Genomic DNA, 16,213 nt, shown 5'->3' with positions numbered 1-16,213 from the left:
AGAAACCAGCTTGACTCTCAGATTCCAGACTATCTGTAACCAAAACCACCCTTTTTAACCTGCCATCTGAGTAGATTTGCTCTGTAAATCAACCACTGAGAGGTAATAAATATGAAGCACCACATTGCCATTTTTAGAGCCATTTTTCACAGAAGAAATTACACTTTAAGTGACAAATAGAAAAATGCCTCTGTGTGTGTTAAATTATTAACTCCTTTCCTCTTTTCGTCTTCCACATAACCTGCAGCTACCCCACCTTGGGCTGTAATTCATCAGATCTCACATGCCAGGCAGGGAGGAGCTGCATGAGGTCTTGGATGGTAGACTTTTAAAGAAAACACAAGTGTTGATGGAAATAACATTGGTGATTCAGTAGGTGGTATTTCTCCTTGTTACTCAGTGCTCCAGCTAGGGCTACTGTGCTGATGAAGAATACTGTCTCAAAATCAGATACAAAATCAAGGTCCTGACCACTTAAAGATCCCATGCCACTTTCACCATGAATAAGATCTGCTATCTGAGGTTTAGCTGGCTTCCACTTTTGAATCATTACCTTCTATTCACCTACAGTCCTCTTACAGTTTCAACCAGACATTATTCTTCAGTTGTGTCTTAAACTACCATTTATAGTATTGCTGTGCTCTGTGAAAAATGCTGCTGCATGTCACCCCAGAGATTTCAGTGGTGGGTGAAAGTCTTTGTGAACATATGTACTGTAGTATATAAAATGCTTTGGATCCTTCAGGGCAAAAGGTGCTTTCTAGCTATAAGATCTTATTATTGCAGCAGAGATGCTCCAGAGAGTGAATCATAAATAATGATTTAAAAAGTATTTGCCCATTTTGTGTTTATGAGGTGAGTTCTTCACATGTATGGCACTTAATTACATAATGAACAGTGACGTGTCGTAAATGCACAAAGTAACCAAATTACCTTGTTGGGATTATGATTAGTGTGGCTTTAGGAAAAAGTCCCATTAAAAGTGAATTATGTGCTGCTATATTTGTTTAAAATCTAGTTCTGTCTCTTCAAAGTGAACTCGTTCTTTAATTTGATTTTATGTCTGACTGGCTAAAAGTCTGGTTTATTTTACTACAGGCCTCTGAGTTTATTACAGTGGGAAGGTTCACATTATGTCTCAGTTGTCAGTTATCTTCTCTAAAGATTGGTCATCAGCATAATGGGGCATATGCAGCATAGGGACATTTTCAACCAGGAGTTGAAAGGATGCTTGATTGCCTCCTGCTAACAAAAATAAAATTCTGCCATTTAGTCTCATTTAAACTTAGCATATCGTAGTGACGGTACAATTCTGCTACATTTTTTTTTAATGTTCAGCAACAACTGAAGACCAGGACTGGGGAATTAGGATCTGCAAGATTGGGAGCACCTTGGACATCCACACCTTGCTGGCTTGGACTGCATCATATTGGCCCAAATCCTCAGCTGGTACAAATCAGCATAGTTCTGTTGAAGTCATTACTTGGGAAAAGATGGCTGGCTTGGTTGGTAACCTGGAACTTGAAAAGCTGGGTTTTAATTCCCTGTTCCCCTACTACAGACTTTCTGTGTGACCTTGGGCAAGTCACTTAGTTTTTCTGTGCCTCAGTTTTCCAAGGGAATTATAGCATCCATCATGGGGATGTAGTGAGGATAAATACATTAAAGATTGTGAGGTGCTCAGATACTATAGTAACGGGGGCCATATAAGTACTGGAAATAGATGTTGTGTATTCTCTCTGTTAACTTGACAGTAGTTCTGTTCCGTTTAATTTTGGGTTCTGACACCATGCTCATCCCTGTGGTATCTGACTAGGGATCTAACAAACTGTTCCTCAGAGGTGTGTTGAAATCACTGCTAATGCTGGTCCACAGAACACAATGGTTTGGGACTGTATGGTACAATGTGTGTTTAAGTTGTAACAGGAAACTAATGCTAGGCTACATCTACACTACGAGCTAGGGGTGTAATTCTGCTGCTTATGTACCTATCCTAATGCTAGCTCTCCTCAAGTTAGTGTGAGTATAAATAGCTGGGTAGCCGCAGAGCATTCGTAGGACCAGCGGAGACACGGCTGAGCTGTGTTGAGTAAAAACCCACCTGAAACTGGTGGCTATATACTCAGCTCCCTACCTCTGCTGCTGCTGCTGCTACCATGCGACCATGACAACACTGCTGTTTACACCCACGCTAGCTTGATGAGGCCTAATGCTGGAGAATCATACTCCTAACTCACAGTGGAGACATGGCCAGACTCACGTTTTTACACAGGCAGAAATCCCAATGAAGTCAATGCAAGTTTTGACTGAGTAAGGACTGAGTAAAAATGTCTAGGAGCTTCAGCATTTAGTTCTATGTATGATGTGAAATTGTCGGCCGGGATGTTTATTATAAAAGGTCTTGATCCACTTATTTTAAAAATCCCAGCCATTTTTCTTATCATGGTTCATGGGAATCTAGTCCTCTCAAAAACCACTTCTCCCACCAGCCTGTCATGGAGCCTGCTTCCGCTAGGTCCTTCATTCCTGTGGTTCTGCTAATATATATTGCATTGTTTTGAACATGACCTGGAAGATTCTTGTCAGTCACTCAGATAGCTATAGCTGGGGATTTTTTGACAGAAGATAATCTGTTTAGGTAAAAATACCTGTAATTCACTTCAGGAAATTATTCATTATGTAATCCCTAATAATTTCTTTTAACCTACAGTAAGTAGTCTTCCTGGATTCCAAAGCCAGCAGGGACCACTGTGATCTAATCTGACCTTCTGCATAATATGGGCCAAAGTGTTCCCCGCAAAATAATTCCTAGAGCAGATCTTTTATAAAAACATCTAATCTTGATTTTAAAATTGCCAGTGATGGACAGTCCACCATGACCCTGGGTATATTGTTCCAGTGGCTGATTACCTTCATTGTTAATAATTTACACCTATTTCCAGTCTGAATTTGTCTAACTTCACCTTCCAGTAACTGAATCATGTTATACCTTTTTCTACCTGCATATCACCACCTCTGACTTTTTATGATTTGCAGATCACCATCTCTCTATCTCCTGGTCTGCAGAGAGCTTTTAGTGTAGCTTGGACCACTGTTTTGCACTCAGTGAAACTTACAGGCCCAGTTCAGCTACCAATGTGCTAGTACCAATATACCAAGCATGTCACAAGAAGGAAAGAACCTGAAAAAATGCTCCTGAAGGATGAGTCAATATCTGAAGTACCTACATGTGTTATTTTATATACTGCATTAGAGATCCCAGTTCAGGTGAGATCCATTGCAACAGGCAAAATTAATTTGACCGCAATAGCCCAGCAGGCCGCTATGCATCAAAACTTCCATATCGGTAATTAGACATTTACTGTTGGTCTTTGGCTGGAAGTATTCCAGAGCTGGAGTTCATGGGCTGTTATTTTTCATTTTAGGAAAGAATGGTGCTTGCTTTCTAGATCACTGGGAGCTCGGCTAAGGCAATTCTGAATGTGTCTTTCAATACGCTGGCTGCTATGTGTACAACAGGAGGAACAAATTTCTTCGCCACTACTAGTTCCCAATTGCAAAGCCAAAAGATAAACAATGTGCCTGATACTTCATTGTATGACTCCAGCTGTGCATCAGTGGGACTGCAACCCCCTTCCACCTGAAAAATTATCCTTACCTTGTACTGCTCCTTTATGACGCCCTCTTAAGGAGATTTTTCCATCCAAAAAATAAAAAGGAGGGATTTTTTACGTAGATTTTTATATGTCAGGTCCTAGTCTACTTCTGTTTCCTGGGGGACTTTGACATCCTCTGATCTGGAGAACTGGACTGTAACCTCACATCTGGAGGTTGAAGCCCACTGACAGGGGCGGCTCCAGGCCCCAGCACGCCAAGCGCGTGCTTGGGGCGGCAAGCCGTGGGGGGCGCTCTGCCGGTCGCTGGGAGGGCGGCAGGCGGCTCCGGTGGGCCTCCCGCAGGCGTGCCTGTGGGAGGTCCACCGGAGCTGCGGGACCAGTGGACCCTCCGCAGGCACATCTGCAGGAGGTCCGCCGGAGCCGCGGGACCGGCGACCGGCAGAGCGCCCCCCGCGGCGTGCCGCCCTGCTTGGGATGGCGAAATTGCTAGAGCCGCCCCTGCCCACTGAGCAGCTCTTGCAGCCCCCAATTAAGGGGATGGCATGTTGACTCTGGGGGTATGTCTACACTATCAATTAATTGAAGCACAGGTAGGCATAACAAGGGTTAACAAAAAAAAGGAAGAAAAGAGGCCTTGGTGTGTGTGTGTGTACACCAGTGTGAGTGATCGTTATCGGAAGACGCCCAGAGTACCCTGTGAAGCGGAAGCTAATGATCAGGACTGCTCTAACGCAAGCCCGGTAACTAGTGGATCTTTAGGAGATCCGACCCACGGTGGGCTGACTCAGCCTGGCATAGTCCGGCGAGGAAGCTGCCTGGGTCTAGGGATGTGTGAACCCATCTTCCCTCCCCTTTCCCTTCCGTGTGGGCTACTGACAGTCTGATCATCTCACTGGATGCAATCAGAGTAAGCGGCGCCGTCTCCCAGAGACTAGCCGACGCTCTTTGCTGAAGGGAGGTGTAGGAGAGTCGTAGTCTTCCTTGTGAGTCTCTCCTGTGTGAGTGCCCTGTAGGGAAAGATCCTTAGTTTCTGAGCCGCTAGCGCGGACAGGGCACCCTCTCTCTGTGTGTAAGTGGAAAATGGGTAAGGGACAGTCTAAACATTCCTCCTCACCCCCTAAGGGTACCCCAGCATATTACATGTGCGTACATTATGGTCCTAAAACCTGCAGGTATTTAGAGAATTGGAATCTTCACACGCGTGAAAATCCATCTAAACAATGCCCATTAGAAGGTACCTTCAATCTAGATAAGATCATATATCTCAGAGGAGCTTTTAATCACGAAAGAAAAGCCTCTGACACAGTGTGAGCAATTTGTCTAGGAACGGGTTAATTTGAAATTCAGCTTAGCCCAGAGATAAAGGAAAACTTGTTTTGTGTTCAAGGTCAAGAATCAGTGCGGACTATGCTAAGTGCAAAGAAAAACTGCTTTCAGCCCCAGCTGCTTGTGGAAAATAGAGACAGGGGCAAACCAAAGGCAGTACAAGTTACAGAATTGGAATTATATTTGCAAAGCTTAACTTTCCAGTGGGACATGTGTGAGTATTAAAGTGGCTTAAGGCTTGGGGCATTCATATTTTTCCTGTGTGAGGTGGGAGCATTCCCAACACTCTCCATTGTTGTTTTATTATTTTTAATGAAGCTTTAAAATTTGATTATATGCAGTGTCAGTCTGATCACCTGACATGAGGGATAAATTAGTAACAGGAATTTGTCACAGTTTGGTGAGCAATTATGTATGGGGGAGCCCTGCAGAATTTACACCATCTATCTCTTTTACCCTTGTTATTTTATGTTTGTTTTGTTTGGTGCTGTTGGTGTTATATGTTAAGAATAACATGATTAAAGGTGAGCCCTAATAGAATAAGGAAACACTATCTGGTTTTGTTCTGTTTTGTTTAACCGGTTACTGTTGTTTTTCTGCTCTGTTCATTTGGGCGTTAGGTGTGTGGGCGGAACTGAACTTCTCGTTCGTAATTCCTCAGGGTGGAAGCCATGTGTGCGATGAAGCTCTGAGGTAGTATTGAGATCCTACTGTCCCGCCCCCTGTGACGGACAATGTAATAGAAGTGGAAAAATCTGGCTTAGACTGTAATTTTCTCTGCTCTCTGTGTAATTTTCTTTTCTGTTTAAGTGTCAGCAGACAAATGGGTGGGTCTCTGGGTAGACCCCCAAAGGGGTTTGGATTATGTGTTAAGTAAATGGCCTTTACCCAATGGCCATGTATTTTTGCCCAGGTGGCAAGCCTTACTAGGGAGGACTCGGGTAGTCTTGTAAGTAAAAATGTTTTAGGGAAAAGACCAGAAGGGTGGGGGCTAGTTGTGAAGCCCACCCTCCTAGCTAAACTGGTAGTGGAACAAGTTGTGCCTAGGATAGGGACGATTCAGCGAGAAAAGCAGGATCGGGCCCAGGCGGGCAGGCAACAGACAGAGAGATTGGAAAACAGGTTGGAAACTTTTGAGGGTGTAGTGGAAAGAAGGAGTAAGTGAATATAAGCATGAGTATTTCAAATACTCAGAAGGATATTTGGAATGGTGATTTGAATTGGTAAAGTGGCTGTTGGAAGGGAAAAGCAAGTGATTTTTAAGGGAAAGTGAAAAAATTGACTCTGTAGTTGCTGGAGGGAACAGCAGTTGAACTTTGTAAAAATGCTAAAGAGAACAGTTTTTTGGTGTCTTTGAAATGTTTGTAAATAAATTCAGGCAAAGAAATTATTAGATTGCAATCGTTTGGCTATGAACAATTTTGTTAAATCAGTTGAAGAATGTATACAGTGCTATGTAATGAAAATTTTATTAGGCTCTACAGGCACTATAAGTGGTGATGTTTTCTTTCAGTGTTTAAAAGCAGGAGTTAAAAGTAAAAAAAAGCAAGCCAGAAAGCATCTGTGTTAATGCAAATTAACTAACTGATAAGGTAGAGGCCGCTGAACCAGGGCTGTCTAAGAAACACATACGAGAAAATATGGGGTAATTCCTCTGTTTTGCCTAGAATCAACAAGAGTATTTGTATATTTTAAGTATTTAACTGCCCAGAAGGGGTGGACCTCTGTTTTTGTCTTTCAGATAATCAAAGAAAACTAATGCCAGCTGCACAACATTCAACGTACCTTGATTTACTGGCACAGTAAAAATTATGTTGTGTGTTCTATGTTCTGTCTTGTGGTGTTTGTCTCGTGGCCAGAATTGTTGTGTTTAATATTTTCATGGGATGGTCTGATTTGAACTCAAGCGGAAGTGTTGGCTTGAAATGCAGATACTTGTTTTGTTCAACTTAGAATACAAAGTGTTTGGTTACATCAGAAAAATGTGATATACTAAAGTCTAATACATTTTCTTCAGTAAGAGAAAGAAACTACATTGGCCAAATCTTTTAATTAAGAATTGTTGTTAAAATTTGCATACCAACAGTCTTTGGAAGCAAGAAGCGAGAACTGAGTTTTTCTTCGACACCTGAGCTAAACAAGCTATGCAGGCAAAAGGACTTTTTTTGCCAGTATGACTGCATCTACACTATGGCTTCTGACAGCGTAGCTATGTTGGCAAAAAAATCATACCCCTGTCTGACATAGCTATGCTGTCAAAACAAGTCTAGACAAGGCCTTAGGATTGACCAAATGTTTCTAATATGAAAAACAAGCAGAAAAATACTCCCTCCCCCCCTTTGAAAAAAGCAGAGCATTGAGGTTGTCTTTATGCAACATGAGGAGCCAGGAAAAAGAATGAGCACGTGGGGCCTGATTTTCAACTGCATGATTCCAGCTCTAAGCCAGTTGTGCAGATGTCAGTGGTGTTACACTGCTGTACAGCTGGAGTAATACAGTGGAGTGTCAGACACATTGTTTGTCTTTGCCTTTGTAATTGGGAGCTAGAAGCAGCAAAGAAATCGCCCCCACCCCTGCTATACACATAGCAGCCAGTGTGTTGAAAGACACATTCAGAATTGCCTTAGCCAAGGTTCCGGTGATCTAGATTTGGACTCAAAAGAGAGCACCATTCTTTCTTAATATGAAGAATAACTTCCCATGAACTCCAGCTCTGGAACACTTCTAGCCAAAGACCAACCGCAAATGTCTAATTACTGATACGTAAGTTTTGATGCATAGCTGCCTATTGAGCTATTGTGGTCAAATTTATTTCGCCGAGTTCCTTGGAGCTGACTTGAATAGAGGTCTCCAATGCAGTATATTCATTGAAATATGTAGGTACTTCAGATACTGACTCATCCTGCAGGAGCGTTATTTCAGGTTCTTTCCTTCTTGTGACATCCTTTTTATTTTCCTTTCTTTGTGCTTGCCACTGAACTTGGCCTTTGTTCAGGCACTTTACTGGTGCCTGTAGGTGGAAATGTTTTGCATTCTGGTATCTTGTGTTATGTTAAAGGATTTGATTCTTTTTTCAGATCCCTTGCATGGTATGATTATATTTCTGAACAATTACCATTTCTTTAATGCCTTTTATTTTATCACTGACACATCCCCTTTTTGATTAATCTTTTATTCCCTTTCCGTACACAACTATAAGTGCTGATCATGAAGTCAGTGGGGCTCTGTGCGTCCATCCCACATGGAGCAGATTGCAGGATTAGTGCCCAAGTTTGCTGTAGGCTTAACTCATTTTATAAACAAGGCAGCTGTGATGTCATAAATTGGCATATTTCTTAGGCCCGGAGAGCAAAGTTCACCTGTGCAGAAGGATCGTATAGTCTATGCAATCACCTCTTAAATTCTCTATAAATATAGAGGCTTAAACTGGGACGTAAATGATGCTTAGGCTATGTGCTTGCTCTCTGCACAGGGGTGAATTTCACAATGCAAATTTGACTCTTATGTATTCAGAACATATCTCAAGGTACATTAGTTTATTTTAGTCTTTCTAATCTAAATCCATCTAGAATTAGAACAGTTATGTGCTCTGGAAACATGCTGCATGATAAACTGCTTTTAAAAACATGTTGACATTTATATTATTTTCTGCCCTCCCAGCTACCATCCCCTCCCCACCGCCTTGTCTTTCGCAATCAAACAGATGAGAATAAAGTCTTCACTAGAAAACAACCCGTTTTGGTTTTGTTTAGGGGATGTCTATTTAAGTTGTACTTTTAAAAACAAGGCAGGAATGGCAGGGATGAGTTTAACTGCATCAGGTGAAGATAATCAGCTGTGTTTAACACTAAGAAAATTGTTTTTCAATAAAAACAAATAGTGATAATATGTCTGGCACTGGGAGATGGAAAGCAAAGCAGATTACTTAGCACCCAAACAAAACATTTTTGATGAAGAATTTTTTCAGTGGAACGGTTTAGTTCTTATTGAGTCTTTGTGCAATTACATTACACTCCCCGCCCTCCTCCAGAAAAAAACAGATTTCCTGTGATAAATGATTTTGGACAGCAGCAAGATGCGAATTTATTTGAGAAATTAGAAGAAAATGGATCCCAATAACAATTCAGGGAAGTCCTTGCCATTTTTAGCTGCTCTGATGGTGTTTCGACAAGAACATTTCAGGTATAAAGATGCCATTTATAAGGAGGAGGGCATTGCTGTTGGAGCAGAAATTCATTTGGGTTTATAGATAGGAAACCTACATACATACTTAATCCATTTTTAATGTTTTTAGAGGAATTTAAGGATTCATTTGAGTTGAAAGGGAACACTAGCGGATCTTCAGATTCCATCCTTCTGCATCATGCAGGATTAATTTAATTACACCTAAGCCATCCTTGGCATCCTGTGTTTTAATGCACGTACTCCCAATACGTGAACTTTAGTATGCAGGTGAGAGATTGATAGCAATAGATATATTGGAATACACTGTAGAGATGTTCCTTATGTAACCCTTCTGCCAGGCAGAGCCAGCAGCAACCAGGGCTGGGTTCAATATCTGAGGGTTCCTTTCCATCGATACAACACAGAACCGGCTCAAGCCCCCACCTAGTAACCTGAGAAAATTACACACCACCCCTAGGTGCTTTTGAGAGGCAATACTTCCCCACTCACAAGCACAGAGTCTGAGTGTAGAAAATAAACTTTTAATAAAGGGAGGGAAGTAACTTGGCGTTAATTTGGGAAAACACTGCAAACAGGGTTCATAAACGTAAACCGTGAGCAAAAGACCCACCCCCAAGTCAGCTGGGCAGTGTTCAGCAACCCCAAAGTCCCTTTAACGTGCCCATCCCTTCTCTGCACCCCACTCACAGTTGCTGTCCTTAGTCAGTGCAGACCCAGAGTTCAGAGGTGCATCTGCAGAGTTTGCCTCCCACCCTGGGTGGAGGTAAGGAGGCACCTGACTCGCTCCGCTGCTTGGGCACTCGCCCTCTGCACCTCTCTGCCCACTGCCCTGCTGGCCACTTGCTGCACTCGCCACCTCACCAGCCGACTATCAATCACTTTCTGCTGCCACCTGCCTCTCTGCTGTGACCTCTGCACATCAGTCTCTTAGTGATTTTCAGTTCTTTGCAGGCGGGGCAGAGACACTGCCCCATCTCATTAATGATCTGGAGGATGGCGTGGACTGCACTCTCAGCAAGTTTGAGGATGACAAAAAAACTGGGAGGAGTGGTAGATATGCTGGAGGGTAGGGATAGGATACAGAGGGACCTAGACAAATTAGAGGATTGGGCCAAAAGAAATCTCATGAGGGTTAACAAAGACAAGTGCAGAGTCCTGCACTTAGGACGGAAGAATCCCATGCACTGCTACAGACTAGGGACCGAGTGTGCTAGGCAGCAGTTCTGCAGAAAAGGTCCTAGGGGTTACAGTGGACAGGAAGCTGGATATGAGTCAACAGTGTGCCCTTATTGCCAAGAAGGCTAACAGCATTTTGGGCTGTATAAGTAGGAGCATTGACAGCAGATTGAGGGACGTGATCATTCCCCTCTATTCGACATTGGTGAGGCCTCATCTGGAGTACTGTGTCCAGTTTTGGGCCTCACACTACAAGAAGGATGTGGAAAAATTGGAAAGAGTCCAGTGGAGGGCAACAAAAGTGATTAGGGGGCTGGAGCACATGATTTATGAGGGGAGGCTGAGGGAACTGGGGTTATTTAGGCTGCAGAAGAGAAGAATGAGTGGGGTTTGATAGCTGCTTTCAACTACCTGAAAGTGGGTACCAAAATGGAAGGATCTACAGTGTTCTCAGTGGTAGCAGATGACAGAACAAGGAGTAATGGTCTCAAGTTTTTCACTAGGAGGGTGGTGAAGCACTGGAATGGGTTACCTAAGGAGGTGGTGGAATCTCCTTCCTTAGACGTTTTTAGGGTCAGGCTTGACAAAGCCCTGGCTGGGATGATTTAGATGGGGAATTGGTCCTGCTTTGAGCAGGGGCTTGGACTAGATGACCTCCTGAGGTCCCTTCCAACCCTGATATTCTATGATCTCAAGTTATTGCAGATCTCAGTGATTGAGCATTTAAAATAACAAAAGAGGCTCCTAATGAAGCCTATTTAGCTCTTTCTTTGAACAGTGGGGAGGAATAGGTTTAACCAGTCCAGGAAGAACCATTGGGGAGGGTTCACAGCCTCCCGGCTGGGACACTTTTTCCACCCCTCTTACTTTCACAGGGCTCTGGCATTCGAGCCCCTGGCTTAACAAGGTTCTTTCAACTGGGGGGGACTTCCTTATTTGGGACAGGTTAAGTACAGTCCTGCTTTCCTACAATAATTACAAACTGGTATCCATATTTCAGTACCCCTCCATTCAGTACTAAAGTGATTTGTAACCCAACACCAGTCACATTTGATTATTTTGACACCGCTCTATCTGCTGAATATCTAAGCAGAGCAGGAGGAAACTGTATGTACATAAACACACCCAAAGTCTCTCCCCCTCCCAGCTAGATCTCAGGGAAGCATTCATTCAGATCCCGCTTACATCTACACACCTGATGTGCAGCACTAACCTAGTTCTAGTGTTCTCTCAAATCAAGGACCAAATATGTTTGCATAATGGTCAGGGTACTAGCCTGGGACTTGGGAAACCTGGGCTCCCTCATAGATGTTTTGGGCAAGTCAACCTCTCTGTACCCCCTTTCCCCCATCTTTAAAATAAGGTTAATAGCAAGGCCTTGCCTCACAGGGGTATGGTGAGGATGAATATGTTAAAGGTGGAAGGCATTCAGATACTATGGTGATGGAGGCCATTTACTTGTGTTCTGGTAGCACCCAGGAACTCTAATCAAGGATCAGAGCCTCAATGTTGTAAGTGCTGTATAGGCATGGACAGGCAGGCATCCCAGAGAATTCACAGTCTACATGACAGGCAGGATGCAAAAGGACAAAAGGCAGAGAGTGGGTTGAGAGGATGAGATAAATGCACACAATTTAGCAGAAAAGCAGAAGTCACAGAGGCCACCAAATTCCTCTTGCTGGTGCCTTACACCAAATCTGAACCAGTGAATCCCGAGCATTCACCCAAAGTACTATTAAACAGCAAACACTACATGTAATAGGTCAACTTCTGAAGTTCTGAATCAGGCAAAACTGCAATTGGCTTCAGTTGGAGTTTTGCACGAGTAACGTATGAATGGAGACTTCAGGATTTGGTCCAGTAAGTAGCAAATGAACTGACTAAAGAATATTTACTCCTCATCCCTGGATTCAAGCATATATCTGGGAAGGAAATAAATCTGCTGTGCACCCCAGGGTGTAGTATATTAATCAAATAGTTATCTTGTTAAGGAAAGGTATATTACTCGTTCTGCTGAATAAATACATTGCTATGCACAAAGTTTGCTGTGGTGTTAGCAATGCAGTATAGACTGTCAGCCATCCAGACATTGTTAGAGAAATTAAAATCCTGGAGAAGTGCAGTCGCAGTATAGCAATGCATTCACAAATCCACATTATAGCACCCACCCAAAGCTTGCTGAGAATCCCCATTACTCAGGTACCACTCGGCAGGCATTTTTCCCACAGGGCAAATGTATTCAACAGTCCTGAATGGCAGGACATGTAAAATCCATGACAACACCTTCAGTGATGGATGATTATTGTGTGTGTCATTTAAAAAATGACATACCACAGTGACAGGCAAAGTGTTTGGTTTTTTTTTTAAATCCTCTCAGTTTCATACCCAGAAGAATCTGAATAGTGTCAGTGTTGGAGGAACATAGATGGCAAGATATGCAACAACAACTAGATCGTTTTGAGGGGGGAGGTAGGTATCACTGTTAATACAATCTCTTATGGCCTGATGGCTTTAAAATTGGACACATGGGAGGTCATAGTTTAAAAACATAACATAACCGGGCCCATATTCTGTGGTCACAGCAGTTGCTGTTGCTTGACAATAAGGACCATATTGTTTCCCCTCTCTTTAGTAGTATTCCTCTGCATTCTTCGTAAACACACTGGAAAAGCTAAGAGCTGTTAGTGCACATCAGATTTTAGTTCAAGTTACAGCTACTGAAGGGGAAGCTCTTTTTTATAAATCAATAATCTCAGAATTACCATATGCATGCCTTGGTGTGGTGTTGCCTTTCCAGGGCCACCGGGAGTGGGAGGGGGCAAGTGGGGCAATTTGCCCTGGGCCCCGCAGGAGCCCCCATGAGAGTTTTTCGGGGCCCCTGGAGCAGGGTCCTTCACTCGCTCCAGGGGCCCTGGAAAACTCTTGTGGGGCCCGGGCCCCTGGAGCTTCTTCCACTCCGAGTCTTCGGCAGCAATTCGGTGGAGGGGGGGTCCTTCCGCCCCGGGACCCGCCGCCAAAGTGCTGGGTCTTCAGCAGCAATTCCTGCCGAAGACCCCAGGCCCCTTGAATCCTCTGGGCAGCCCTGTGCCTTTCAGTGGGTTCCACAGACTTGCAGGGGACAGCTCTTCATTCAGTAAGATACTTGGCATAGGCAAGGAGTTTTTGCTACTTGTTAAACAGGTATTTTGTAGGCTTAAGAGAGGACTGGAATCAGAGGTGAAAGTAAGCCGGTACGCCCCTGATTTAAAGCACCCGGGGATTTAAAGGCCCTGCCTCTTCCGGTTGAGGCCCCGCCCCCTCCTAAGGACTCCGGAGTACCGGTAAGTCCTTTAAGTTGCTTTCACCCCTGACTGGAATTATAAAATACATATTCAAGAAGCAATATTTTCAAAAGTGCATAAGTCCCATTTTCAAAAGTGACTGAGGCACTTAGAAGCCGAAGTCCCATTGTTTTTCTGTGACGTTTAGGCTAAGTCTCATAGAAAGGCAATGGGACTGAGGCTGTTAAGGAACATATTGGCAAAGCTGTTTGGATGCCTAAAGTTACCTAGTGGGATTTCCCAAAAGCACCTACGCAGGTTAAGTGCTTAACTCCCATTGATATTATCTAGTAGGTTAGTGGTAGACTTAGAACCCCAGTCTCTCAAGTCCTACTCTGCTGCTTGAGTCGCTAGCCTACAGGACTAAGCTTTCATTCATACCAGGTGAACCTTGTTAAGTCTGTCTGCTAGTGTGACTATTTAGACTGCAGTCAGATAAGAGCCATTGCATCATTAAACCAAAGTTGTAGTGCAATAGCTTTCAAGCCAAGCTGATGTTCACTTGAGGGGACTTGTTGTGTCCTGAAAGCTTGTGTATAATCATTATTAGTCCAGTGAAAGGTATCACACTGTCTACCTTTCTGATTTATTCATTTAGAATATTTAGACTCCTTGTTGATGGGATCTGCATCAACCTTTTCTAGCCATCCTACAAAATATTTTAAAACAAATCTCTAGGAGAAGATGAAACAGAAGTTTGTTTAGAACTCTGTTCAACCAAAGCTTGGGTAAGTTGCGAGGACCTTGAAGTCAGCTAGAACATTTAAATAAGTCCATGTCTTTTCACTATAATTCTCAGTTTCAAGGAACAGCTCACCGAATCTCAATTTTTTTGTCCTTGTGAACATATAGAAAAGAACAAGTGATCATTAATCCTTCATTTTTTGCCATGACAAGGGTAAACATTGACATCAACAGAGCTACACAGATTTATACTCCCTGCCAGTCTGGTCCCGTATAACTAGCAATCAGAGAAATGCTGTCAATATTTTAGTAAGGGACTCCTATGTAATAGCTCCCCTCCCTTAGCCTGTTATAAACCTTGTGTCACAGAGCTTTGAGCTTTGGGAGGAGAGGGATAGCTCAGTGATTTGAGCATTAGCTTGCTAAACCCAGGGTTGTGAGTTCAATCCTTAAGGACCCCATTTAGGGATCAGGAACAAAAATCTGTCTGGGGATTGGTCCTGCTTTGAGCAGGGGGTTGGACTAGATGACCTTCCAACCCTGATACTCTATGATTCTCAGGTAGAGGAGCAGAGAGAATCTCTCATGTTTGTTTTCCCGTTTGAACAAAACAGCTTTCTCATCCACACCCAAAAAAACAGTTAACACCACCCTGCAAAAATAAATGTATAGGAAGCAATTGCACTTTTGCTAGAAATGTTTATACTTTGTTCCTGAAAGACAGTGATAATGTAGTGTTCAACTTATGTCATTGGGAAAAAGGGTTGAGGTTGAAGACCTTATAAGAGGCTCCAAGGTATTTTTTCCCCTCATTAAGTTGTTTTGAAAATGCCAGTCATTTTGGTGCAATCTGCTCCACTCCAAGGGAAACAAATTTGCTCTTCAGAAGCATTTTTATGAGCTGGAGGGATAAATCATCTCAGGCAGGGATAATTTAGCACTGTCCTGAGTGGTGCAAATTCCAGCAAAGGCAGGAAAATCATGCCAATCTTCCCTTCAATTTGGTGCACCATTTAATGAGGAGCTCCCTGGAGCCCCTTGCAGGACATCCGGGCAGCCCCTTGCAGGACATCCGGGCGAGCACTGCCTCATTGTGGAGGGACTTCAGTGTTATGTTTCAAGCCTGGTTTAGTTTTAGTTTGTGAATATCTTGTGCAAGACTGTTAAAATATGGTCTACTTGATGATATAAATGCAGGCTATTCTAGATAGCTGCCAATTGCAAAGGTGTTTGACATATTTAAAATAGACAAGGAGAAAGAGCAAGAGCCTTTGTAAAGTGTTTATTGAGAAAGTTCATATTGCACATAGCTCAAAGTGCTAGAGGCAAATTTCTTCTATTGTTACAAAAATCGTGAAGGTTACCGTATGCTAATTTCTCATATGCCTCATAAAACTCCTAATCATAGACATCCTGAGCCAAGAACTACTGTATTATATAAAAAAGGTACCTTGCTTGTAAAAGGAAAATGACTATGACGATATATAGTCTTATTTTAAACCAGATTCTGGCCACCTATTTAATATCTCACAGTAGGGATTTCGTCCTGTCTAAGAGGCTGTACTACTCCATGACATCATAAACAAAGTGGTTCTGGAGTTCAGCCTAGCTCTGACATTTTGGTTATAATGCCAATAAACAAGAAACCCCCCGTGGCATGTTGACTAAGTGTTTTCTTCAGCAAAGCCCTGTCCAACTGCAATGCGCTTGCAGAGCCACTGTGCTGTTTTTCACCCCTTACTAATTAAAATAAGGATTTCCAGTTTGGTTAAGTGTTTTGGGAGCTGGTAAGGTACAGTAAATGACATATTTTTGCTTTACAGCTCAGTCTTCCTTTATTTTCTTTTTGCTGACGGCTGTGGCGCTCCTGTTGCTAGAGACAGGAACAAACACAAAGGAAATTTA

General features: G+C 43.0%; 1 protein-coding gene across 3 annotated transcripts in view; it reads left to right on the top strand.

The window, feature by feature from the left end:
- Positions 1-16,213, top strand: part of CFAP58 (cilia and flagella associated protein 58) — a 96,218-nt gene that overhangs the window by 52,240 nt on the left and 27,765 nt on the right. For 2 of the 3 annotated variants that reach the window (XM_045023249.1, XM_045023251.1), the window contains exon 16: positions 1,339-1,449. The exons of the other annotated variant lie outside the window; for it this stretch is intronic. In XM_045023249.1, coding sequence (XP_044879184.1) covers positions 1,339-1,449 — 111 coding nt within the window. The remainder of the gene's footprint in view (positions 1-1,338; positions 1,450-16,213) is intronic. 3 annotated transcript variants of the gene reach the window in all.

The sequence above is a fragment of the Mauremys mutica genome, chromosome 7 (genome assembly GCF_020497125.1).
Source record: "Mauremys mutica isolate MM-2020 ecotype Southern chromosome 7, ASM2049712v1, whole genome shotgun sequence".
NCBI lineage: Eukaryota > Metazoa > Chordata > Testudines > Geoemydidae > Mauremys > Mauremys mutica.
This window is presented reverse-complemented; position numbering and strand designations above follow the sequence as displayed.